General features: G+C 37.0%; 1 protein-coding gene across 2 annotated transcripts in view; it reads right to left on the bottom strand.

Annotated features, from left to right (window-relative positions):
- RPS6KC1 (ribosomal protein S6 kinase C1) overlaps window positions 1-25892 on the bottom strand; it is a 214433-nt gene that overhangs the window by 35854 nt on the left and 152687 nt on the right. For both annotated transcript variants that reach the window (XM_036756298.1, XM_036756299.1), the window contains 2 exons: window positions 4220-5833; window positions 3859-3948 (listed from right to left, as the gene is read on the bottom strand). In XM_036756298.1, coding sequence (XP_036612193.1) covers window positions 3859-3948; window positions 4220-5833 — 1704 coding nt within the window. The remainder of the gene's footprint in view (window positions 1-3858; window positions 3949-4219; window positions 5834-25892) is intronic.

Below are 25892 nucleotides of genomic sequence, written 5' to 3'. Positions count from 1 at the left end.
GAGAACTGTAATAGATAATCTAAAGACACAAAGAAAACCTAAAAGGAGTGGTTTCCACTTTGAAAACAGGGCTGGGTTTGATCAGTGAATTCGTATGCTCCAGACCCTCTTGATAAGGCTGCAGCTGCAGCCATTTATGTGCTGGCTTTTTCACAGATGTAAACTGATAAAGCTTGGTGGTTTTTTGTCTTTTTGTTGTTTGGTGGAATATTTTTTAAGTATAGAAAAAGTGGCAATAGTTTTTAAAAAAAGTTCTTTGTTTAGTTTTTAGAAACTTGTGAATATCCAACCTCCTGGACAGTGTAAAAGTGATTGCTGTATTGTTCAAAAGGCAATGACTTTTCTAAATCTAAGATCACAAAGTTGGCAAAAATTATACTTAAATAACAGAAGGTGATCATTTGCATTTCAAAATTTATCTATCTTGCTTTTCCCTCCAATTAGACCAAAACATGTTGATTCACAGGTTTCTGTGTGTGTTTGTTTCTTTTTTAAACTTATTTATAGAGCAGAATAATGGCCCCCCTGCTAGTTTGGCATTTGCTCAAGTTTCTGTCCATGTAAATCGAATCTGTTACTGGAAAATTTTCTCAAAATACCAAGGCACATTAACCAGAAGATAAAAAGATACATTGCTGATATTATAAAGTACAGGGCAGGTGGATAATGTTTTTAGGACAAATATGTGATAAGGATTCCCAGAAGGGAGGAGGGATAGGGGTAGGGGGTGGGGGGGCGGGTAGTAGGGGCAAAGGGCTGTTTAAACATAAGTGAATCATTCTCATCATAATCTTGTGACAACTTTACTTTCTAACCAAACATCAGCTGCTTAACATGCTTTAGAAATACTCAGAAAATAACAATGAGGTTTAAGGGTTAGGGGAGACTTTCAAATCCTTTGGCATTTACCAAAGGTATATAAAAAGACAATAAAACATTATATTGATTTATAATTTGCTAATAGTTTAAATGTTAATACATTATTTGGAGGAGGGGAGCACTTTGTCATCAGTACTTTAGCCCTTTATAAAAAAAAACAGTAATAGCCATTTTCTTTTTTCCTTGTAATATAAAAAATAAAATTGGATTTTATGATTGGAATTCTTCAACAATATGGTTTCAGCAAATTAAAATGTTAGCACTAATTTTTGAGTCAGATTGACTTTTTTATTTGTTTCACTCTTAACTTAAAAGATGTTAATCCATTCAAGGAGTAGAGAGAGACTTTCCACATTAGTCAATGCATACAATGATACTAGAACAATTTTGAAACTCACAAAGCTTGAAAGTACAATTCTTGTTATGCAAATAATTACAACAAAGCCGTTCTTCAGTCTACAGCTTTTATCTAATGCTGGGGAAAGGAAAGCAGCCAAAGAATTGGATAGCAAAAATCCATTAATGTAGAATGCCACCTGCTGGTGAATTATGAGAAACCTAATTTCTTGGGAGAGTTGTCTTAAAACGGGCATTTTAGAAAATGCCCAGGCTCAAATGAAATATAGAATTACACAGAACTGAAGGCATTTTGTGACATCCAGCGCAGTTTTGCTTGAAATAGTTTCCATAATTGCAATACACTGTAAATATGAAAAGGGAAAGGAAAATAATCTCCTACAATGGCAAACTGCATCATTGAACAGCTTCTGATGTCTCACTGAATGCATAAAATAAGGAGGTAGTATGAAAAACATCAACCAAAGTTAAGAACTTTGCTGTATCCATTAAAAAAGGAAACTATGGCAAATCAACAAAACTTCACCTTATACATTGTTCTAGTAGCATGCTATCTGCTTCAGGAAATTTCATTCAGATAATTCCTCAGTTTTCACTCAACAGCAACACTTCAAACTGAACTTCCCTGCCACTTCCTTGCAAATGATTGCAGAGTTATTATGTAATATTAATGTACATTTTTACCTATAAAATTATTCCTTACCAAAATAAGAAAGGGAGGTAGCATACATATTTTGAAAAGGGAAAAAGAAGGCAAGAGAAGAGAGAGGGGGGTAGGAGGGAAAGAGAGAGGGAGAGAGGAAGAGAGGGCGGGAGGGAGAGAGGGAGAGGGAGAGGGAGAGGGAGAGGGAGAGAGAGAGAGAGAGAGAGAGAGAGAGAGAGAGAGAGAGAGAGAGAGAGAGAGGGAGGGCGGGAGAGAGAGAGAAAAAGACAACAAGCTTAATAAAGTAATTTGATCAAGGTGTCCTTTTCATTACGAAATGATTTTGTTCTCCCATTAACTGAATCACACTAATAACATTTCAAACGATGGCACCACAATCTACTGGAGGAAGGCAAAAAATGTACTCTATGGCACTCAGAAAGAACAGCTACCCAACTGTACTAATTTGGGGTAGGATGAGAAATCAGGAAGGAGAGAAAAAAAGAACCTCAAACTCATCACGTACAATGAAACTACCTAACATTTGCTTAGAAGACTGAAAATTTTTGCTTGCTCTCAAATAAAGAACTTGATCTTTAAAAATTTACACTTAAAGACATCTACTTTTTAGTTGTATTTATATCACAATATTTTCCAGTTACTGCAACATTGCTATATAGTGAAAGATCAATAATGGTGCTAATCATTCCAGTATTATCAGTTTAAGTCTCCTTTCAAGGCTACAGCTGATGACAGGCAAAGCAGCTTTAGCAATCCAAAGAGGTTCAATGCTGAGTAAAAGGTAGAGGACCTCTGGATTCCAAGTGGCCCATTTATACTAATGACAGGTAGAATGGATCATGAACTCAAGGCCAACTTGTGTGCTTAAGCTTCTGCATATGTTTACAAAGGATTTAACATACACCAGAAACAAATCTCTAATTTTTCAAAATGAGGACAGTACAGGAGAAACTTATCATGGCAAATATTTGACTAACCAAGCTGATTTGAAACATCAACAACAATACCTGTGTTTCCTCATATTTCAAACAAAAAACTATAATAACTTTAAAGCGACCATTTTGAAAGATCAGGTTGGTACATCATTAATGTCACATATTACAGCTTCTAAAAAATGCCCAGCATCTTGTTGATTTTTACTCTCATTAAATAGCATTTACTATTCGTAATGAAACCAACATGTTAAAAGGAGCATGAGGCATTTCCCAATGGCCCTTATGAAGAACAAAAAGTTGAGGTATTTTGTAAAAGGAATTCGGTCATGTCAACCCTTTATTTTGTAGATTAACGGATAAGTTTTATGGGGAAAATAAATAATCTTATATACTTTTGAGCTCAACAGTAGCTCAGCTTTAGCTTTTTTCCAAAAATTTTGATTTTCATACAAATTCAAAACAGAAGAGAGTTGGTAAATACACAAGCTCTATCAGAGGAAATGAGAGAAATTTTAGAACTATAGCCGGAAGGGTCTTTAAATATTATCCATATCAACCCCCCACATTCTTATAGATGAAAAAACTATGCCTGTATTTTCTAACTTGTGAAAAATATATACTAAGGTTATACAAATAATAAGGATTTGCTTTTTGATGTAAAAATGATTAAAACAACTCTTCTGGCTGACTTAAATCAAAATCCAATCCCATTCTGGTAAAACTGGAGGGAGGTAAGAAAAAGAGACCACCGAGGACAGCTACCAGGAAAAGAGGACAAGGTATGGTATAACCAAAGACACAGTCAGTCTTCAAGGACAGCTGGCAATAGTACCAAGAAAAGAAACACAGGGATAAATGGCCCCAGGAAAGACTTCAACCCGCTACTGGATTAATAGCAATTCTGCCCTCCATGCTGAGCCAATGCCCTTTGCTCCAGCCTGGAGGTCCCACCCCAGTCCTCTCACTCTTCTCCCTTCCCCTGATATACTTTTCAAGTGAAACATTTTAGGTGATTGCTCTAACCTGGGGCACAGTACATTCTCTCTATGGCATCGCTGTCACAGGAATCTTCAACCTCACTCCACCTGCTAAAATACGTTAGCTGAATGTGTCCTAAAAACAAAACGACAGGAGAAATCAAAACATTTTTCCCTTCCATTTTCTGCAGAAGTGAACTGTAATTACTCCTTTTGTAGCTAAAAACAGTATCATTAAGAATAATGGCATCATTAAGTACTAGAAGCTATTACTGGGGGTGAATTTGCTGCACTGATAATGAAGCTCTAGACAGGAAATGAAGATACTAATTACAAGATAAAACGCCTACTCAGTTAATTGGAAGCAACAGCGAATAAAAAGAAATGCATTTGCAAAAGTTCCTGACCTCTATCATTCAATAAGATGTTGTTTGGGTTCAGATCGCGGCACACAATTCCCTCTCTATGTAAAGCATCGAGGGCTACCACCATTTCAGCTGCCCATCTCTGAATGCAGCCTTCTGGGATATAAAACCTGGAGGTTAGTGCTAATTTTTTATCGAGGTCCTCAAAAATCTGATGTATTTCCTTCTCTCCTTCTAGTGTTAATCCACTGTCACCCTTAGCCTTGGTGTCTTTTGGGTCTAGCTGGAATAAAGAAGGTGTTGGCTCTTCTTTACCAGGGTCTTCAGCTCGATCTGCAAACAGCAATACTTCTTCTCTTTTTAAAGTGTCTGAGTTTACATTGTACTCATTAGCACCTGAGACTGGATTAGAAATAAGGAATAGGCTTTCTTCTGTGCTATTTGCAGTCAGTGTGGGAGCAACCATTCCAAATGCTTTAAACTCAGCATCTGAACTAAGTAACAAAGACTTGTCTCCTGAACTGGTTTGATCAACAGCAGCTATAAGTAATGCCCTAGTACCCTCCTGTGCATAGTGTTTTTCTTCTATACTGTGGAATTGGTGACTACAGGGATCATTCGATGCCTCTGTGTCCTTTTCTTGAAGCCCTTGGCATGGCTCTGTGCTAAGACTGAGGCATAAAACATCAGGAGCTTCTAAAAGTTTACTTTCTAAGATGCCTATATTAGTCTGTGTCAACTGAGCAGGCCCCTCAGTCGCGGCTTCTTTTGTCGGCTCCAACACACCAGGCAGATTGACAAGAAGATCGGGCCTTCCTTCGTCAGTACTACTTACATCATCAAAAGCAGCATCTTTAAAAGAAATAACAGGGACAGAGTCATTTGAACCCCTGCTGATGGTGTCCTGAGCTCTTAACCCCAATCTAGTTTCACTAGCATCAAGACTCCCAGAACTGCTGTCCTGATCTTGAAGGGCAAAAAATGGCTTCAAGGGTTCTGACTTCAAACTATATAACTTTTCACCAAAATCAAGTCCAAGTAGTTCGTTAGTGCTATCTTTACTGTCTATCCTAAAGAATGCCATAGGGCTATTCTTTGATCTACTAAGAGAATCTGATATTCTTGGTGGACTAGCTACTTCACGGTTGGCATCTTCGATGAAAAATTTTAGTTCCTGAGAAGTGAGCTGAGAGCTGAGGCTATCACTGCTGGGAGCAACATGAGCTGGGAAGCTTCCTGTAGCTTTGGTTCTGACACCATTTCCCTTAATCTTCATCAAGGGCTCCTCATTCAAGGACCCAGGTTCAATTTTTTCTTGCCCATATTCATTGCATAATGTTAAATAACTAGTAGTGCACTCTTCTTCTGAACTGGAGCCAGAATCTGGCCATTTGGGAGAGCCATCTTGGCCATCTTCTTCCTGGTTGCTGCTGTCCTCTTGGGAACTTGGGGTGAGACTAGTCTTCAGATGCAGAACTTTGAGCATGCTGCCACCATCACTTCCTCTGGACTCCAAGCTGCTGCTGTCCTTAGGACTAGGAGTTGGCTGCTGCAAGTGAACTTCAGCCAGGGTAGACTTTTTGACTTCCTGAATATCAAGGCTTTCTTCTGAGCTCCTATTTAAGAATCTACTAATGTAGGACCACAATTTTCCACCTTCAAAAAAGAACAAAAAGAAATTAAATCTCAGACAACAACAATCAAGATAGTCTTATCAGACTGGAAATTTACCGTACTCTAAGTATTAAAAAAAAAAGGTCATTGTTTAAATAGAGCAATAACTTCTTCAGTAATAACTCACTTTCTAAAGCACCACACTCAAGAAAGAACATTAGCTGCTGATTACTAGTAACTGTGGTTTTAAATAAATTTTCTGAAGGTATTGTGAATTAAGGATTATGAAAAATAAAATCCAATTTCTTCATTTAAAGGGGCACTAGTTACAACAAACACTAGTATGCAAGCTTACAGTTAGTTTGCTTTACAGTTTAATATAACTAGATGATAGAAACATCTGATTATGTTTTGATTTGTTTATGTATGAATTTTTTCAAGCCTGACCCCTTGGGTCAAGTGGAATACATAAATAAATGCTATTCAAAATTGTATTCCACGGTGAAAAAAATCAACAATGGTATTCCATTTTTTAAATGCCCAATCTGAGGTTAGAGGCTAGATTTGGTATCTGGTATATAATTATGCCTTTACAAATGACATACTAATAATTCTCCCCCTCCCAAACATGTGCTGTGTAAGATCAAGTAAAGCCCATTAGTGAGGCAAGCTAATATAGTATCAGGGATCTATAAAAACTAAAATTAGAGAAATCAATCCATGCCAGTGAACCAAGTATTTTAGCAGCAATATCTTTTATATAGTTGTTTCCCAGTAACTTGCTTTAGCTTTGAAATCTCACCTCATCTACTTACTAGTAGGTAAAATATAATATAGATGCATATATCTATATTTTTATCAGATAAGAACATAACTATAAACAAAGTTTAGAAAACTAAAATTAAAAATTTAAATAACCTTAAATTCAGCAACAGGGGGAGCATATTTTGAGCAAAAATAATTGCAGTTTTCAAAACAGGGACTGAAGAAAAGTGCATCAAAAACAAATCCTTCCATTAATATGGAAAAGCAGTTCAGTCAATACATTTGTGTTATCATTATTAAGCATTATGCACCTAGAATTGACTAAGTCACATACAGAACAATGTTTGGCCATTCCTCATACTGTGATTTTATTGACTAAATCAATGAAGCATTAAAAGAAAAAAAGTCCACTTCCCATGGATTCAGAGTATTTGCTTAAATATTTTAATCCTCCAGAGATTTAGGCAGAGGATGGATGGATAAATGAACAGATAGATAGAAGGGAGGGAGAAAGGGAGGGAAGGAGGGAGGGAGGGAAGGAGGGAAGGAAGGAAGGAAGGAAGGAAGGAAGAAAGGAAGGAAGGAAGGAAGGAAGGAAGGAAGGAAGGAAGGAAGGAAGGAAGGAAGGAAGGAAGGAAGGAAGGAAGGAAGGAAGATTTATGTGAAGTCTATGCATATCTTATTTTTCCCTAGAAAGATACTATTCTACAGATTTTACTTTTCCTTTTGTCAATAACTAAAAGAGAATACTAATGGATTTTCACCTGTTTTCCTCTGATATTTCCAAAAATTCCAATCCATGTACTTCCTTTTCTCCCTAAACTATTCTTAGTGTCTGCCATTTGCCCATACTAACATAAAGCTTTAAACTCACCTTCATAAAGTATAAACTAAGTCTCACTTCACCTCCTTCCTAGTCCTAACTACCTAACTCTTATGCAACTCCTCCCACTATAACACTACTACTGAGAAATACCCATATTCCAAATGGTTTTACCTCATCTATACTATGCTAACATAAATTACCTACTCTGGCCCTAGTGCCTTGCATTCATTCTAGTCAAACTATATAATCAAAAATAAAATCATAATTTTATAATACAGATAGGCTAAAGAATAGACTTAAAACATTTGTGATCTTTTAAAATGTGACTACTTTAGTTCTACTTATCTTAAGGACATATCATTTGTTTATGAAGTAAAATGAATAAAAGATAAGCATAATTTTTTTAAAAAAGAAAATGATTATGTGGACTCCAGTCACATATGGATGTAAGGGATTCATTTCTACAAGTAGAAACAAAAGTCCTCTACATAATTATGGCTCGCATCCTAGTGCTTAGAACAATGTCTGGCACATAATACACTCTTAATAAATGTTCATATACACACATATGTATGTATATCTGTGTATGTATGTGTATTATAATATATACTATTATATATTACATGTGTTAATTATATGATAGAATCTATATTAAGTAAAATATAGTATATATAAATAAATATCTACAAAATTATGGAATGTATTTCTAATAAAGTTAATGAGAGTTTTCCTAGATATAGTATGATAATCTGGCCTTAATTTTTAAAGTATCTTTAAATAATGTAAACATTACAAAGTGAAGCTGGGGGGGCGAAGCTCAACCTTATAAAATTGTAAAATAGTGTAATACAAGCTAGATGTTTCATCAGAAACATTCAAACCTTATATTTGGCAAATGTGTCTTGGTTCTATCTACAAAACTCTGCTAAATGTTAATACCTTTATTAGTTAAAGTCTACCAAGGGAAAAAAACTAATGTCAAAGTTCAATCTAAATTCATTTATCTACTCTTCTGGCTTCTCCTGTTCTTATATATTTCTGTTCCTAGAAAGATGTTTTGAGATTGAGCCATGCTCTCTCTTTTGAAGATGCATTGCTTTTAGAAATTACAAAACCCAGACTTCATTTCAATCTAGCAAGAAAGAAATATTAATATTCCCTTTAGAATAATCATTGGTACCTAAAGCCATAGCAATCTCTGTTTTGCATGGAATGATAACCCATTAGTGAGATGTAGTGCCTTTCAGTGTGTCCAACAACTGAACTATGGGATTACAGTTATCAGCATGAAACAATAGCTAAAAAGACATATACAGTCTTTAAATCATCACTAACAGTGATTTACAAACAGTTTAAGCCCTAAAAAACTTCAAATCTAACAGGCTCCTCCACATCTCTTGTTTGGAAGTATTTTTCACATGTTTTCTAAAACACTTTACCTAAATGTGAATCGTGAATACTTTTAATTTTTGTATATCGTTTATATTTTTCACTCTGAAAATCCTAAAAAAATTAATAACATATAATTCTCATTACGATTTCTCATTCACAAAATTTCTGTCTCTACTAAAGAGAACTAGACTAGGGCCCAAAAGTTTTGCGTTCAAGTACTGGCTCCAATGCTTCATAGCCTGAGTCTATGACACTTAGTCTCTCTGAGTCACACTTTTCCACAAAATGGGGATATATTTGGCTTTCCCTCCACATAGGACTAGTGTGACATTTGTTTGTTTGTTTGTTTTAATCATTTCTAAAAACACCACTCAATGTGATATCTTTCACTGAACCCTTTTTACAATCACAAAACTACAGCTCTGAGTCAGGTCCTCATAACCTCTCCCACGGAACACTACAACAGCTTCCTATTGATTCCCAGCTTCCTGTCCCTTCTCAGGAAAAGAGAACAAGTTATATTATGGTTTGAGTATTTTAAATTATGTCTTAGACAGTATACTTTGATACATGGTACATTCAAATTATGAAATAAGTATCTATGATGTAGATTCTCAATCACCCAATCAATAATCAATTGTTAAGCACTAGGTGCCAGTTATTAACTTATTAACTAGGTGCTAGTTAATGCACTAGGCACTGGGGATACAAAGACAATACTTGCCACTGAGGAATTTACATTATACTATGATATACAACATATTCATAGGTAAATACATACTACATAGAAGTTAAGTCCATAATGACCTGGGAAGAAAGAACACTAAGATTGGAGGGAAATAGCAAAGGCCTCCTGAAGGAAGAGGCACCTAGGAATTCTGAGAAGTTGAGGAGAGGGAGGTTAGCATGAAGTACTAAGAGGGAGTTATATGTTATAAAGGCCCTTAAATGACAGATAAAATAGTCTGTATATTATCCTAGAGGCAATAAGATAAGAAAGCACTAAAGCTTCATAAGAAGGATGTGGTATAGTCAGACCTGGGCTTTACAAATATCAACTTGGTGGCTGTGGAAAACAGACTTGGGAGAGGAGAGAGGCTATAGAAGAAGGGAAAGACTATATAAGAGAGACTATGTAAGATTATATAAGACTATACAAGAGAGACTACATAAGAAGGAACTGTATAAAAGAGACTATATAAGAGTGAAACTATTTAAGTATGGAAACCAATTAGTCAAGAGGTGATGAGGGATTAGATTGGGTGGTACAAAATGCAGAACACAGAGAAAGGGGATGATGCAAGAGATTTGAGAAGATGGAATATACAAGACTAGAAGGCTAGGGGATAAGGAAAAGCAAAGTTTCAAGGATAACTCCAAGGCTGCAAAGTGCGTGAATGGAACAATGGTGGCACCCTTTACAGACATGGGGCAATTAGGAAAAGCAGTGAGTTTAAGGGGAAAAAGAATGAGTTCTGTTTGGGGCCTGTTGATATTGAGTTACCTATAAAACATCCATTTGGAGAAGTGTAAGGTGCAGTTAGAGATACACACTCTCTCTCTGAATATAATATATATAATAATATATATTCACATATGTGTATATAGTATCTACCATATTAATACAGATATTATCTATCATATATTAATTATATAATATAATTAAGACATTATGCAATATAGAATAGTATGTATACTGTATATACTATAATATACATATATACTATAATATACATACATATACAGATATGCATACATATATGTGTACATGAACATTTATCAGGAGCATACTATGTGCCAAGCATTATTCTAAGCACTAGATTGCGAGCCTGAGGAACAGTCAGATAGGTAGGAGGAGAAAGAACTAAGAGGGAGTGATGTCCCAAAACCCTCATGAGGAAAGATTTTCAAGAAGCAGAATGGTATCAACTGTGTAAAAGGCTGCAGAGAGGTCAAGGAGAATGAGGACTGAGAACAGGATTTGGTAACTAAGAGATCATTGGTAAATTTGGAAATAAGGTTGGAAGCTGAATTGTAAGGGGTTAAGAAGAGAGAGATATACATGTATATATATATATATATACATGTATATATATATATACAGATATACATGTATCTGTATGTATGTAGAATATCTATATAGAATATCGTGTGTGCGTGCATGTGTGTGTGTGTGTGTGTGTATTCTGAGTAATTTGCATACAAATGATAGTTGAATCCATGGGAGCTAACGAGAACAAAAGAAAGAATGGAACAACACCCTGAGGTACACTCATATATAGGGGGATAGAGATGGATGAAAAAACTGCAAAGGAGACTAAGACAGACAGGAAGAGAACTAAAAACCCAGGGAGAAGAAAGTAACCAGAAGGAGAGGATAGCTGAGTCAAACACTATACAAAAGTCAAAAAGGATGAGTACTGGAAAAAAGATCACTAGATTTGTAGAGAGCAGTTTAAGTTGAATGGTGGGGATGGAGGCCAGATTGCAATGGGCTGAGAGATGAGTGGGTGGTGATAAACTGGAGGGAATAAGTGCAGAAAGCTTTTTCTAAGAATCTGGCTATGAAAGAGAGAAAGATATAAAATGATCACAGGATCACAGGATCATAGATCTAGAATTATCTAGAATGGTTTTCAAAGGCCATCTAATCCAACATCTTGATTTTACATCATGACTCAGGGAAGTGAATTAATTTGCCCCACGTCACACAGGAAGTAAAGCATCAGAGGCAGAATGTGAACCAAGATCCTCTGACTGCAGGACTTCTATTGACTGTACCATCCTACAGGAAATGGGAGGGTAAGTGAAAGTTTTTAGATGGGGGAGATTTATGCATGTTTGAAGACAACAGGGAAGGAGCCAGTGGAAAAGGGAAGGTCAAAAATTAGGAAGGACCTTTGTCTAAACTTCCATTTAAGATGGTGATGTGGTGATTTGTAGGGAAGCCCAGTTCTCCTACATACACTCCAGCAAATACCTAAAGGGGCATGAGATGATACAGATTATAAGCAAATGAACCAAGTCACTAGTTTTTACAAACCCAAAGGTTTCAGCTGATCTTTGGGAAGGACTAACTTATTTGACAAAAACTTTTGGGAAAAACTAGGCAGTAGTCTGTCAGAAATTAGGTTGAAATGAAGACTTCACGCCATATACCAAGATGATGGATATATGACCTAACCTCAAAAATCCCCCACTTGATCTATCCATCCTTACTAGCTATCAAACCCTTTCTCACCACCCTTTTGTGGCTAAACTTGAAAAGGTCATTTATTATTAGGTGCCTTTCCTCACACCCCTCTTCTTAAATTATTGCAGTATGGCTTTCTATATCATCATTCAACCAAAAGTACTCTTTCTGAAGTTACTTATAATCTCTTAATTGCCAAATATAATCGCCTTCTCTCAATTCTCATAATTCTTGCCCTGTCTGATGCCCATGACACTGTCAATCTACCAATTTTCCTTGATGCTCTTCTTTCTAGGTTTTCATGACACTATTCTCTCCCGGCTCCTTCTTAATTGACTGTGGCTTCTCACTCTCCTTTATTGGATCTTCAACCACGTCATACTTGCTAACCAAAGGTGTCCTATGGGGCTTTGTCCTGGATTCTCTTCTCTTCTCCCTCTATATTATTTCACTTAGTGATTGATCACCAAGTCTATGATGAAGATTCTCATATCTATTTATGAAGCCCAACCTCTCTGTTGACCTCCCTCCAGTCTTGCATTTCCAACTGCCTATAATACATTACAAATTGTATATCCCAAAGACAGCTTAAACTCAACATGTCCAAAACTAAACCTATTAACCTCTAAACCCCAACCCTTTTTTAAACTTTTACTGGGTTAGCCAGGTGGCACAGTGGGTAGAGCACCGGCCCTGGAGTCAGAAGGACCTGAGTTCAAATCCGGCCTCAGACACTTGACACATGTACTAGCTCTGTGACCTTGGGCAAGTTACTTAACCCCAATTGCCCTGCCAAAAAACAAAACAAAACAACAAACAAACAAACAAATAAAACTACTTTTTACTGCTGAGGGCACTCCCATCCTCCCAGTCACTCAGGCTCCCAACCTAAATATTTTCTTCAAATCCACACTGTTCTCCCACACAATCTACTGCCAAGTCCTTTTAATCCTACAATCTCTTGTACGCACTCCCTTCTCTCTGCCATTAGTGCAGGCCTTCATAACCGAATGCCTAGAGTACTGCAATAGTCTGCTAGTTAGTCTCTCTGCCTCAAGTCTCTCCCCACTCCAGTCCATTCTCCTCTCAGCTATCAAAACGATCTTCTTAAAGCAAAGGTCTGACTGTGTCACCCCGACTCTCCCATTTAATAAACTCCAGGGGCTTCCTATCATTGCTAAGATCAAATGTATAATTCTCTATTTGGCTTTTAAAGCCCTGGCCCCTTCCTCTACCTTTCCAGCTTCTTACATCTTACTCCCCTTCATGTATTCTGTGATCTGGTGATACTGGCTGGCCTCCTTGCTGTTTCCCCCACAAGACCAACGGCTATCCTTTATGCCTGCAATGTTCTCCCTCTCCGCCTCTATGTCCTGACTTCCCTGTCTTCGCTCTTGAATTTCCTTCATCCCCTTAACTCTAGTGACTTCTCTTTAGTTGATTATTTCCATTTTAATCTGCATATAACTTGTTTATACATAGCTACTTCAGAGGCAGTTAGATGGTGTAATGGATAGAGGGCTGGGCCTAAAAGTCAGAGAGATCCAAATTCAAATCTGGTTTCAGAAACAGTTAAGTGGTAGGAAAAAAAAATGCAGCAAGTTTTTTCTAATAAAGTCTTATTTCCAAGATATATAAAGAACTGATTCAAATTTCTAAGAATCATTCCTCAATTGCTAAATGGTCAAAGGATATGAATAAGTGATTCTCTCAAGGACAGAAATCCAAGCTATCTATAGCCATATGAAAAAAAGTTCCAAATCACTAGTAATTAGAAAAATACACATTAAAGCAACTCTGAGGTTCTACCTCACATCCATCAGATTGGCAAAGTTGAAAAAAGGAAAATGACAGATGTTGGTAGGGCTGCAGGAAAATATACTGATGTACTGTGAATTATTAGTAAAGCCATTTTGGAAAATAATTCAGAACTATGTCCCCAAAATTACTATCCTACACATATACCCTTTGACCAAGCAATATCACTCCTAGGCCTATAACCCAAGAAGCCAAGAAGATTAAAGAGGAAAATGATCTATACAATTGATATATCCACATACACACACACACACACACACACACACACACACACACACACCAGCCCTTTTTGTGGGGATAAAGAATTAGAAAATAAGGAGGTGCCCATCAATTAGGGAATGACTGAACAAATCATGGCTTATGAATGGTAAGGGAATTTTTGTTGTTGTTCAGTTATTTCAATCATGTTGAACTCTCCATGACTCTATTTGGGGTCTTCTTGGCAAAGATACTAGAGTCCTTTGCCATTTCCGCTCTAGCTCATTTTACAGATGAGGAAAGTGAAGCAAATAGGGTTAAGTTACTTGCCTGAGGTCCCACAGCTAGTAAGTGTCTGAGGCCAGATTTGAACTCATCCTCCTAACTCTAGGCCCAGTGAAATGAAATAAGAGATGGTTTCAAGAAAAGCCTTGAAAAACATATAAACCGACACAAAGTAAAATAAGCAGAACCAGGGGGATAATTTATACTTTAACATCAACATCATGAAAATTAACAATTTTGAAAGGCTTAAGAATTCCGTTCAACAAAATGATGAAGATTAGAGAAGACTCATGATGAAGAACGCTATCCAGCTCTTGACAGAGAGGTGATGGAATAATATACAGAATGAACCACAAGTGGTTAGCTGGACATGGCCAACATGGGAATTTGTTTTTCTTGACTATGATTATTCCAAAGTTCCCCTCCTCCACTACAATTATCCTTGATAATCAAAAATTTAATATTTCAAATAACTGAAAAATTAAAATGTAATTTTAAAAAAACCTATATCTCTGATAAAGAAAGATAAAGGCATATAGGAAATATAGTCTTGGATACCAAAACAAAAGTTGGTTCCCATCAACTGGGGAATGGCAGAATAAGTTGTGTTATAATCATGTAACACAATATTATTGCACTCAAAGCTACATACAGGGAATTTTGAAAGAGATGAGAGAAGACCTATATGAACAGATATAGAATAAAGTAAATAGAAGCAAGAAAACATACAAAATGAATAAGATAATGTAAATGAAAACAATACAAGAAATAAATTAATGAATGAATGCATACATATATGCATACATAAACAGGTACCAAAAAGATCAAAGATTAAGAAGACGGAAAGAAAAATTAGCAATAAACTCTTGCCACCAGTCTAGAAATGCACAAAAAGACAGTGAGAACCCTACAGGTACTCATAGGGGAGTCACAACAAGGGGAGCAGAAGCCAGTTTGCACTCCAAAAAATGGCCTTGTGTCTGAGAATACTGAAGGGGGATGTGCCAAGGGACCTGAACCCATTCTGAGCTCACAGGGCCAAAAGCCTGTGGCCTAACTGGCTTGCTTCAGAGGGCCTAAATCTGACACAGTTTCATAAAACCTGAAACGTGTAGGTACTGTGAGCAGCACTGTGCCAGGGGAGGTTGAAGTTAAGATAAAATCCCGTATTTGGGGCTGGAACAGCTCTGGCCTAACAGAATAGCAGAAAGGAACAGAGATAGCCCCTGAGAGACAGGACAGGTTAGTGCATGCTTCAGAACACTCAGAGCCACAGCAAGAACACAAAGCCTCGATCATTTCCGACCCAGCCGACCTCTTGGACTTCATGATCTCCAGAAACTCAACATTCTGCAAGATAAGATCAACTCTGAAACTCATACTTTCTCAGATAATTTCCTACCCCACTGCAGGATGTCATCATCCCTCTCCCCCAACCCCAGGTCCAAACTCTGATCTTTTCCACTTTTTTTAATGTGTTGTTTTCTTCAATTAGATTGTGCAGCCCCTGAGGGAAGGCATTTTTATACCTTTCTTTGTATCCCTAGTAAGTAGCATGGTGCCCAGCACGTAGTAGGCACTTACTAAATGTTTACTGGCTACTGCTTATTGACAACTCAAAACAAGGACATAAGTTCTGGGGGAACTTGCAGGAGGCTGAGATCATTGTTCCTCTGTAAGAGAATGGGGATTATCAGAGCCACAGCAAGAGAGAGAACCAACTCCTGGCTAGGGGTTTGGTAACGAGAAAAGCCAATTCCAATACCCATACTGGACAACCAGGAGAGTTGGAAGAAACTGGCTACTGTAGCAAAGCATGAAGACTGGTTCCACACTCCCAATCAGAATAGCAGCAGCATCCCAACTAAAGAGGAACAGGAACAAAGTCTGCCCACATCATCCAATCGTATGGGAGGAAGTAGATAGAGGCTGGTATTCGCATGAAGTCCCAATCCAGAAACAGAGGCTGGAGATAGGAGCAAAGAAAAAAACCACTAAATATAAGCAATAAATACTACGGATTAAAAGAAACCCAAGGGGTTAACCCATAAAAAGGTTAACTTCACAAGTCAAAGTAGAATCTCAGAGAAAAGAATGGCTTTGCCACAAGAACTACAATAGTGGCTAGGAGAAATGAAGCAAAAGATTTTTAAAATCAAATTAGAGCTCTTTGGGGAAAAAAAATTTAGGAGAATAAATATCTTTGAACAGAGGTAGGAAACCCTACTAAAAATTTAAACTTTGAAAAACAGATTGAAGCAAATAGAATTCAGTGATTCCACAAGCCACCAATATTAAAACAAATACAAAAGGCTGAAAAAAATGTAAAAAATCTACTATTTAAAAAACTGAACTGGAAAACAAAACAAGGAGACATAATTTAAGAAGCATAAGACCCTTAAAATCATGATTTTAAAAAAAAAACTTTGGATGCTATTCTTTTAAGAAATGAAAAAATTGCTGGGATCAACCACTAGACCAGAAGACAAAAGTCTAGATAGAAAGAATCCCTTGGCGACCTCCTAAAGAGAAACTTCAAATTGAAAAACACTCAGGAACATCATAGCCAAAGTAAGAGTTTCAAAGCTAAAGAAAAAATTCTGCAAGCAGCCAGAAAGACACTAAAAGACCAAGATCAGGATCAGGCAAGACTATGCTACAACTTTTATAAAGAAAAAAAAATTTCAAATATAAAGAGAAAACATAAACAAAACTGTTTTATGTGCTAAATACTACTGAAGGGTGGAGGAAAAGGGATGGAACAGATCTTTAATAGAATAAAGGACTTTTCAAGCATTCCCAATGAAAAGACCAGAGCCTGGTAATATCTTGGAAATAAAACCCAAAGAACAAGAGAAATTTAGCAATATAAATACACTTGAGCAATTAGAAAGACTTAAATAATAAAGTGTTTATATTTTAATAGGGGGAGAAGAGATAAGTATTCCTTCAAAATCCCACTATCTTCAAAGGTCACAGAGAAAAACAAACACAGGGTTTGAATGTAGTTTTGTTATGTTTTGTTGGCATATGGGGAAAAAAGAGAGAAAAAAGGAATATACAAGGACAAGCATTCTTAACTTGAAGTTTCTGAACTTTCTAACATATATATATTTTAAAATAAATATTTTGATAACTATTTCAATATAATTGTTTTCCTTCGTAATCCTAGGTATTTCATTTCGTGCATTTTAAAACATCATTCTGACTAGTCCATAGCTTCTCCAGACTGTCAAAGTGGTTCCATGACACCACAAAAGGTAAGGAACCCTTGCATCAGGAAAAATTAAGGGATGATCAAAGGGACAAGTTGCAGATAGGAATGGGATCAAGGACATAAGGCAAGAGGTTGGTGTTGGCAAGGAGAAAGGCAATAACCACAGCTTCTGACAGTGGAGCAAAGAAGATGGAGAATTATCCTGATTAGACTTAAAGTATAAAATTGGGGAGAGGGCACTCATAACAGGCTTATTTTTTTCAGTGAAATATTAGGTGAATTAGTGAAGGATTCCCTTACTGAGAGAGAACAGAAAGTGGGGGTACTAGTGTCTTGATAAGGCTAGAAGTAGACTTTGGGGAGAGAAGAGAACCTACCCAGGTACAGTACAAAGAATGGCATGCAGCAGTGAGCTCCCAGTTGAGAATGGATAAGTAGACCAATCAGCATGGTTGTAAAAGAATTCTTCTAGTAGTGCTCAAGTATAAATAAACAGGAGAGAAGAAGAAAGATGTCAAGAGTAATCCAGGATTAAGGACTGCAAAGGGATAAACTGCAGCAGGGCAATAAAATGCTCAAGTACAGTGAATAGTTGAATTTTTTAACTAAAGCATCAAAATTTTGAACAGAGGAAAGTAAGGCCATATTAGGGGAAATGCCCTAGGAAAGCATGAAGTGGTACAGTGACTAGTGGCTGCAGTAGAGATTAAGAATAGGTTTAAGAGAGGTGAGGGTCAAAAGGGCTTATGGTCAGATAAAGGAATGTCAGTATTATGGACTGTGGATATGGACCACTTATGAGTGACAAGTAGACCAAAGATAACTAACTGTTTGTGGTTGATGTGGAGTAAAGGTGCAGAATGAATGAGTTGAATAGCTTGAAGACCAAGAAAGAAAGAGTACTTAGGGAGTATCAACATGTAAGCTTTAGTCCCTTAAGTATAAGGATAGGAAGTAGAGTGGAGAGGATTGTGAGCCAGGTTGTGAACTCCTTGGAAAAAGGAGAAGAATGACCTGAGGGATAGGACATAATTGCCACCAGGATCTGGATAAGATGATTATATAAATCTCAAAGAGGGGAGGCAGTTGAATGAAAACAAGGGAGAGGACCTGAAAGCGACAGTGAGGAGCAAGAAGTTTGCCTGGTCCGCTGTCTAGCCCAGTGGGTCAAAGAGCATGAGATTCTATTCTGCTTACAATTAATATTAATTAATTTATTATGTGCATTGTCAATTAGATATTATTATTAATATAGGCAGCTGGGTGGTATAATTGATAAGAGTGTTGAACTTGGAGTCAGAAAGACCTGAGCTCAAATCCTGCCTCAGATGCTCACTAGCTGTGTGACCCTTAGAAAGTCACTTAACCTCTCCCAAACTCAGTTTCCTCACCTGTAAAATGGGGATAACATTACCTATTTCTGAGTGATGCTGTGAGAATCAAAAGAGAATATTCATAAAGCACTATGTAAACCTTAAGGCACTAAATAAATGTTGGTTGTTATGATCATTATTAATATTAGAAACCTAAGGCAAAAATCTTACATATCAAATCTGATACCTTCTTCCAGATTTGTAAACCTCATTACAAAAATATATTATTTGATGTCTTTTAAATAAGTCCATGATTACCTTTATCAGCATTAACAAATCCTTCTGATTCAAATCCTGCTGTACCCAAACATGAAGACCAGGACAGTACCAGCTTTCCTTCAGTAATTTGCTACAAATGCAAAATCTGTAATTTGATGTAAGATTTATTGAGTTCTATGAAAATTCAATAAAAATACTACTTTAGATAATTTATGGTCAATTATTTCTCAGGAAGATAGCTATTACTGCTCAAACTTTGATGTTCCAGGAAAACCTCCAATTTATTTCATAAAGCATTTATTTCTGAAATTTCCAGCCTGGATAATATCACAAAGAAAAACCATATATTAGAGCTTACCAATCATCTTCCTAAAAATAAAAACAAAAACATTACCACTCTGAAGATTTTGTTTGTTTCATGGACAGTTTCTTGGAAGAACCTTCTCAAATTTTCAATGATACCTCCAAGAGAGGCAGAGTAGCTGGAGAGAGTGGGCCTTGAAGACAGGAAGCCCGACACTCAAGTCCTACCTGATATATCTGGGCTATATGGCCCAGAAAAAGTCGCAACTTCTCAGTGCTCAAGGCCACAGCAAAGATGCTGATCTGCTTTATGAGTGTGAGTTTCTTCACCTTGAATTTCCCTCTACCAGTACAATGAAAGGTCCAGTCCTTTTCCCCTATTAGCCATAGTAAAATCAACATTCTTCAAGAAAGGGAACAAATCTGAAGTCTCTGGGAGAAGCTGTATTGAAGATGTCTTTTCTTTAGAGTCATAATTTCTGAAAGCTATGGAAAGCTGTGGAAAACTAAGGAATTCCCAGTGTGTCCAAGGACTAAATATGGGCTCTTCCATAGGCACAGGAACTAGAGTTTGATTTCATTGCTATGGGGAACTCCCAGAAAAGGAAATACTCTCTAGCAATGCAGGTTTGGCACCTTCATACTTTTCAGTATGAACTGAAACTTCTTTATCTAGAGAGAAAAGTCATTTGGTTCAGCTTCTTCTAAGATAGCCTAACAAATTAATATTCTGGACTTAATTTTTCTGTTAACTAAAGCTGATTTCATTAACAAAAACTGGGGCAAGCAAGTATAAAACTTCTATAAGGTTAGTTTGGCTTTCAAAAAAAACCACAGGAATTATATAAATCAAAAGTGAAAAAAAAAAACAAAAAATCCTTTGTCTACTAAAATACAGTTTTAACTTATTGGTAGTAATCTTTTATTTTTATGTTCTTTAGACCCAAATATTTTTATATTCTTTAAAACTAAACATAAAACAACTAAGTTTACAATTATAATATTAACACTAAAGTAAAATACAAACTCCCACAAACATCAACATTACCTTGCTAATTGTATACAATAGCCTGAATGGTTTAATGTTGAATCTTGAAAATAAAAACAGAAAATCTAAGTGGCTTATCACTAAATTAACATCAGTGATTTTTTGATACTTCAGAGAATAGTATAATGAAAAGAGCATTAGGTTGAAAATTAAAAGGCACATAGATTTAATGCTAGAAGGAACTTTAGAGGCAATCTAGTCCAACCCTTTCACCTTATAGACGAGGAAAGTTAGACTAGGAGGTATTAAGTGACTTGCCGAGTCACACAGCTAATAAATGTCAGAAGCAAGATTCAAACCCAGGTCTTCCGGGTTCTTAGTTCAGCACTTGATCTACCATACCACAGTGAGTCCTTCAAATCTGTTTTTGAAATGCTGGCTGTGCTTATTGCTACCTGTGAAATTTTGGGCCCTGGTTTCCTCATTCTTAAAATGAAGATACTGAACTACACATATGATTTCTAATGTTCCTGCCAGCTCTTTATTCTGTGGCCTTCTTTATGAAATTGTACATGACCAAATGGTTAAGAAGTAGTATCTCTCTAAGTCACAGGATACAATTCTTTCTTTTGGTTATACGATAATAAATGAATAGATACTTGATTTTGATTATACAGCATTGGGCCTTTAGTCATAATATGTACATTACGATACTTCTGTTGGGACAATGATCACCTCTCCACTGACAAAGGTGAATAATCTGAAAGTCCAAAATTCTTTTCCATCGCTTGTGCCTATTCCTGCATTCATGTTCATATGTGTGTGTATGAATCCTCATAACGCTTTTCCCTTGAAACAAACTCCTGTTTTTCTTCTGATTCTATTTCTCATTCTGATTCTGATTCTATTTCCTTGAAGGGGCCCGTTTTGCTCTCCAAATTCAGAGTGCTGAGGTATATAAAATTATTTTTACTCTTTGAATATTCTATAAAACACTCCCATTTATAAACTACTTTATGGTCTACAAAGTACTTGTCTCACAGCTAGCCTGTAAGAAGATAAAATTAATGTTACCTTGAGTTTCTACTATATTGATTTCTACTGTATTTATTCTATATTGTATTGATCCCATATTGTAATTGATTCTGTATCTGTTTAAGTCCCCTTTCAATGTCCTTGAGTTGAGCTCAGGAATTTAGCTGTCCCTCTGAGTTAGCTTAAAGTTATAATTTTTTCTAAAAAAGTTATTTCTCATACCGGTAGCCCCTGGGATACTTCCAGGACATCTGTTTGTTATCTTTAAGCCTCACAAGTTAAGTTGGTAACATCCCCAAAAGATATGCAGTCTGTCCTTGCCTGTCCTTGTGAAATTAAGGTGGTTTTTTTATCTCTTCCAAGGATACAGCAAGTCTGTTAGCTTTGATCCTCCAGCAAAGATTACAAGTAGCAGATGGGTCCCATAAAACAATTAACATTCTTTAATTGTCAGAGTGGGGCATGATTAGCCTCACCTGAATGCCAGCCCACCTTTCTTAGTACAGCCAATTGTAATGTTCCATGCCTCCCCAAACCCCTTCTTTGTTGCATGTCAATAAAATGGGTTCCCTCCTTCTCATCTGAGTCACTGGCTTTACTGAGATTGCCAGGCTAACCTGCTTTGTTAACAGTTTGTGTCACTGATAACAAATTGATTTTTCTCAGAGCCATGTACTTCAGTTTACCTTTATTAATTTTATTTTGCCACACCTGTAAGGTAGGTAGTACAGATATTATTATCGACATTTTACAAATGATGAATCTGAGGTTCCTAGAGGATAACTAACTTGTCCATGGTCACACAAAAAAGAATCAAAGTTAGGATTCAAAGCAAGGGAGAATTCCTGACTCTAAGATTCAATTATTTCAAACTACATTACCTATATAAAAGGAGAGATTTTTCACTGGGAACAATATCACTTCATACAGTCCTAAGATGAAAAGACCATAATTTGAGGTGGATAGAGATAACAAAATATAGTAAAAAGATGAAACCTCCAAACTCTTATTTTGCTTCTGAGAGACTGGAGGCCAAACAACATTGATTAACAGGAAGTAAAAATTCAAGAGATGTAAAGGGCACAGACTAGCAGCACCTACCTTCCCTCAGTGAATGTGAAGTCACCAGACCTGGACAAACTACATCAGAGAGTACTAAACAAACTGGCAGAAGTGATTTCTGAGCTGCTGTTCATGATGTGGATGACTAGAGAACAGGAGAAGTACTCCAGACTGAAAGGGGAAAAATATTGTCCCAATTTTTCCAAAATAGGTGTGGAATCTACAAACCATAGAAAAGTGATTTCGACTTGGCAAAATTCTACAGTACATTATTAAGGAAATGACAAATGAGCACTTAGAAAGAAAACAATGATCACCGAAAGGCAGCACAGCTTCATCAAAAACAAGTCTTGTCAGACTATCCTCATCGCCTTTTCTTGAAAAGGTAACTAGACTAGTAGGCCAAGAGAAGATAAAAATTATACTTATATATCAGCAAAACACTTGACAAAATTTTTCACACTGTTCTTATGAATGCGAGAGCTATAAAATCAATAATAATACAATTAGGTGGATTTGGAACTGGTTGAATGACAGAACCAAGAGAATAGCTATTGATGAGACAGTTTAGAGAGTGGCCTCCAAAGGAGTGGCCCAGAGATCCTTTCTGGGCCTTGGGACATTTTGATATTTTGTCCAGTGACTGGAATAAGTCGGTCAATAAGCATTTATTAGGCACTTACTATGTATCAGGCACTGTACTAAGCATCAGGGATAAAAGACAAAAACAGTCCCTACCTCAAAGAGATCACATAATCATGTGGAGAAAATATGAAACAACTATGTAAAAACAACATATATACAAGGTAAAATGGTGGTAATCTCAAAGGGAAGGTACTAGCACTGAGGAGGTTTAGAACTTGCAGGATTTGCGTTGAGACTTGAAGGAAGCCAGGAGGCCAGAGATGAAAAGAGGGAATTCTGGAATGCTCTCCCTCATCATGGAAGATAGACAATGAAAAGTCATGAAGGAGGGTTGTGGAATGTCCTATGTATTAGCAAACAGGTTAGTATCCCTGGATAGTAGAATTCATGGAGGATAGTAAAATGAAAAAGGAATGGAGAAGTAGAAAGGAACCAGGTTGTGATGGGCTTTAAAAGCCAAACAGAGGCGTTTAGATTTGAATCTGAAGGAAATAGAAAGACACTAGAGTTTGAGAAGGGGAAGGACATGATCAAACTTGCACATTGGGAAGGTCACTTTAGCAGCTGGGGTGAGGACGGATTGGCGTGTGAAGAGATCTGAAACAAAGAGAACAAACAACAGGTTGTTGCAATAGTCCAGATGTGAAGTAAGAGGGCCTGAGCCAGGTGGTAACTATGCCAGAGGAGAGAAGGGAATCCATGGTGGTTGATGAGAACACCAAGTAAAATGGTACAGAAGAGGACAGAGTCTTTGGGGACACCCATGGTTAGCTGTTACAACCTGGATGAAGATATGGCAAAGGAGACTGAGAAGCTGTCAGATAGGTAGAAGGAGAACCAGGAGAGGGAGGGTAGTGTCATAAAAACCTAGAGAGAAGAGATTATCAAAGAAAAGAGAGTGACTAACAGTGTCAAAAGCTGCACAGAAGGCAAGAAGGTTAGAGATTGGGGGATGGGGGTAGAGAGGAAGAACCATTACATCTGGCAAGTAAGAGATCATTGGCAACTTTGAAGAAACCAGTTTCATTTGAATGATAAAGTCAAAAGCCAGTCTGCAGAGACTTTAGAAGAGAGAGAGGAGAGGAAGTGGAGGTATGAGTGGAGATGGCCTTCTCAAGGAGGTTAGCAACAAAAGAGAGGAGAGATATAAGACAGCAGCTAGTGGGGATGGCCAAATCAAGTGAGGGTTTAGGGTTTCTTAAGGATGAGAGAGACATGGCCATGTTTATAAGCAGCAGGCAAGCAGCCAGTAGACAGGAAGAGAATGATGATCAGTGAAAGAGTGGGAATGATGATGGGACAATGTGCTGGAGAAGACAGGCTGAAATTGGATCAAAGGTGCATATAAAGGGGTTTTCTCAGCAAAGAGAAGGGCCACTCCTTCATGAGAAAGAAAGAGGTGAAAGAGGACCCAGTGGGAACAAATATCTGAGTGGCATTAGATGAGCAAGAGAAGAGAAAAGGGAGCTCTGGTGAATAGCTTCAATTTTTCCAGTGAAGTATATAAATCAAAGTTCTCAACTGAAAGGGTGGAATGAGGAGGTGCTATGTGACGTTTGAGGAACAATAAAAACATCTGCAAAAGCCATTGTGGTAAATGGAATAGTGACTCAATTAGGAAAGGTCCAGCTGAGATTACACCACAAATCTGTAGTGGACCCAGGCAGCACAGTTTCATGATTTTCTCCAGCAGCCCTTGAACAGGAGCAAAGGCAGCTGATGATGAAGGGATTTCAAGCGGCACTTGGCAAAGCATGGTCAACAAAAGGATAAGGAGGTGAGGAACGAGAGTGTAAAAGACAGCGTAGAGCTGAACAGGTTCACCAAGGAGCTGAGATAGGGAAGAGAAGAGAGAATAGCTACTGAAGAAGTGATAGCTTGGAAAAGAACTAAGGGTGGGGGGAATGGATGGCAAAGAGCACGATTAGGAGTTATAAGGCAAAAGAAAGAGTAGAAAAAGGAAAGATTGTGATAAGGGAACTTGGGAATTTATGAACAGAGAAGTGGAACATATGTAGACGATAGCAACTGAAACATGCCCCAAAATTCACAGAAGGGAACAAAAAAAGAAAGTCCAAAGCAGAGCACAGACAAGAAGAACAATTTTGAAAGTGATAGAGAAAATACACAGACATACATACATATATAGCAAGTGTTTTCAAAATAGAGATTCATAATTTCGTATAAAATCTTTTTGTGTCCTGTTGTTCATATGGAAGTGTCTTTTTGTGGTGTTTAAGTTCAGAATAAAATATTAAAACATGAGTACATAATGTGAATAAAATAGTACTGACTGAATATTATAATTTTTAAAATATAAATTTAAACTATAAATTCTACAAATAGGCAATTAGGTTATCAAATAGATGGAGCAACGGACTTGGAATCAAAAGATCTGAGTTCAAATACGGCCTCAGAAACTTACTAGCTGTGTGACCCCGGGCAAGTCACTTAACATGTTTCTTCATTTGAAATACGGGGATAATAATAGCACCTCTCAGAGCTGTTGTGAGGATAAAATGAGAAAATATTTATAAAGTGTTTTACACATCTTTGAGGTGCTATATAAATGCTAGCTATTGCTATCATATTGATCTTTTTATCCACAAATATACAAACACAATACTATTACTTTATGGTGCCATATTTGAATATGAAAGATACAAGGTACCTCTGAGATTTACATTCCAAATACTGACACTACCTAGATCACAGAAGTATTGTGAGAAACTGGTTTTGTAAACCTTGGAGCACTATTTAAAGGTGAGTTATTATTATCAAA

This window comes from Trichosurus vulpecula, chromosome 4, assembly GCF_011100635.1.
Source record: "Trichosurus vulpecula isolate mTriVul1 chromosome 4, mTriVul1.pri, whole genome shotgun sequence".
Taxonomy (NCBI): domain Eukaryota; kingdom Metazoa; phylum Chordata; class Mammalia; order Diprotodontia; family Phalangeridae; genus Trichosurus; species Trichosurus vulpecula.
This window is presented reverse-complemented; position numbering and strand designations above follow the sequence as displayed.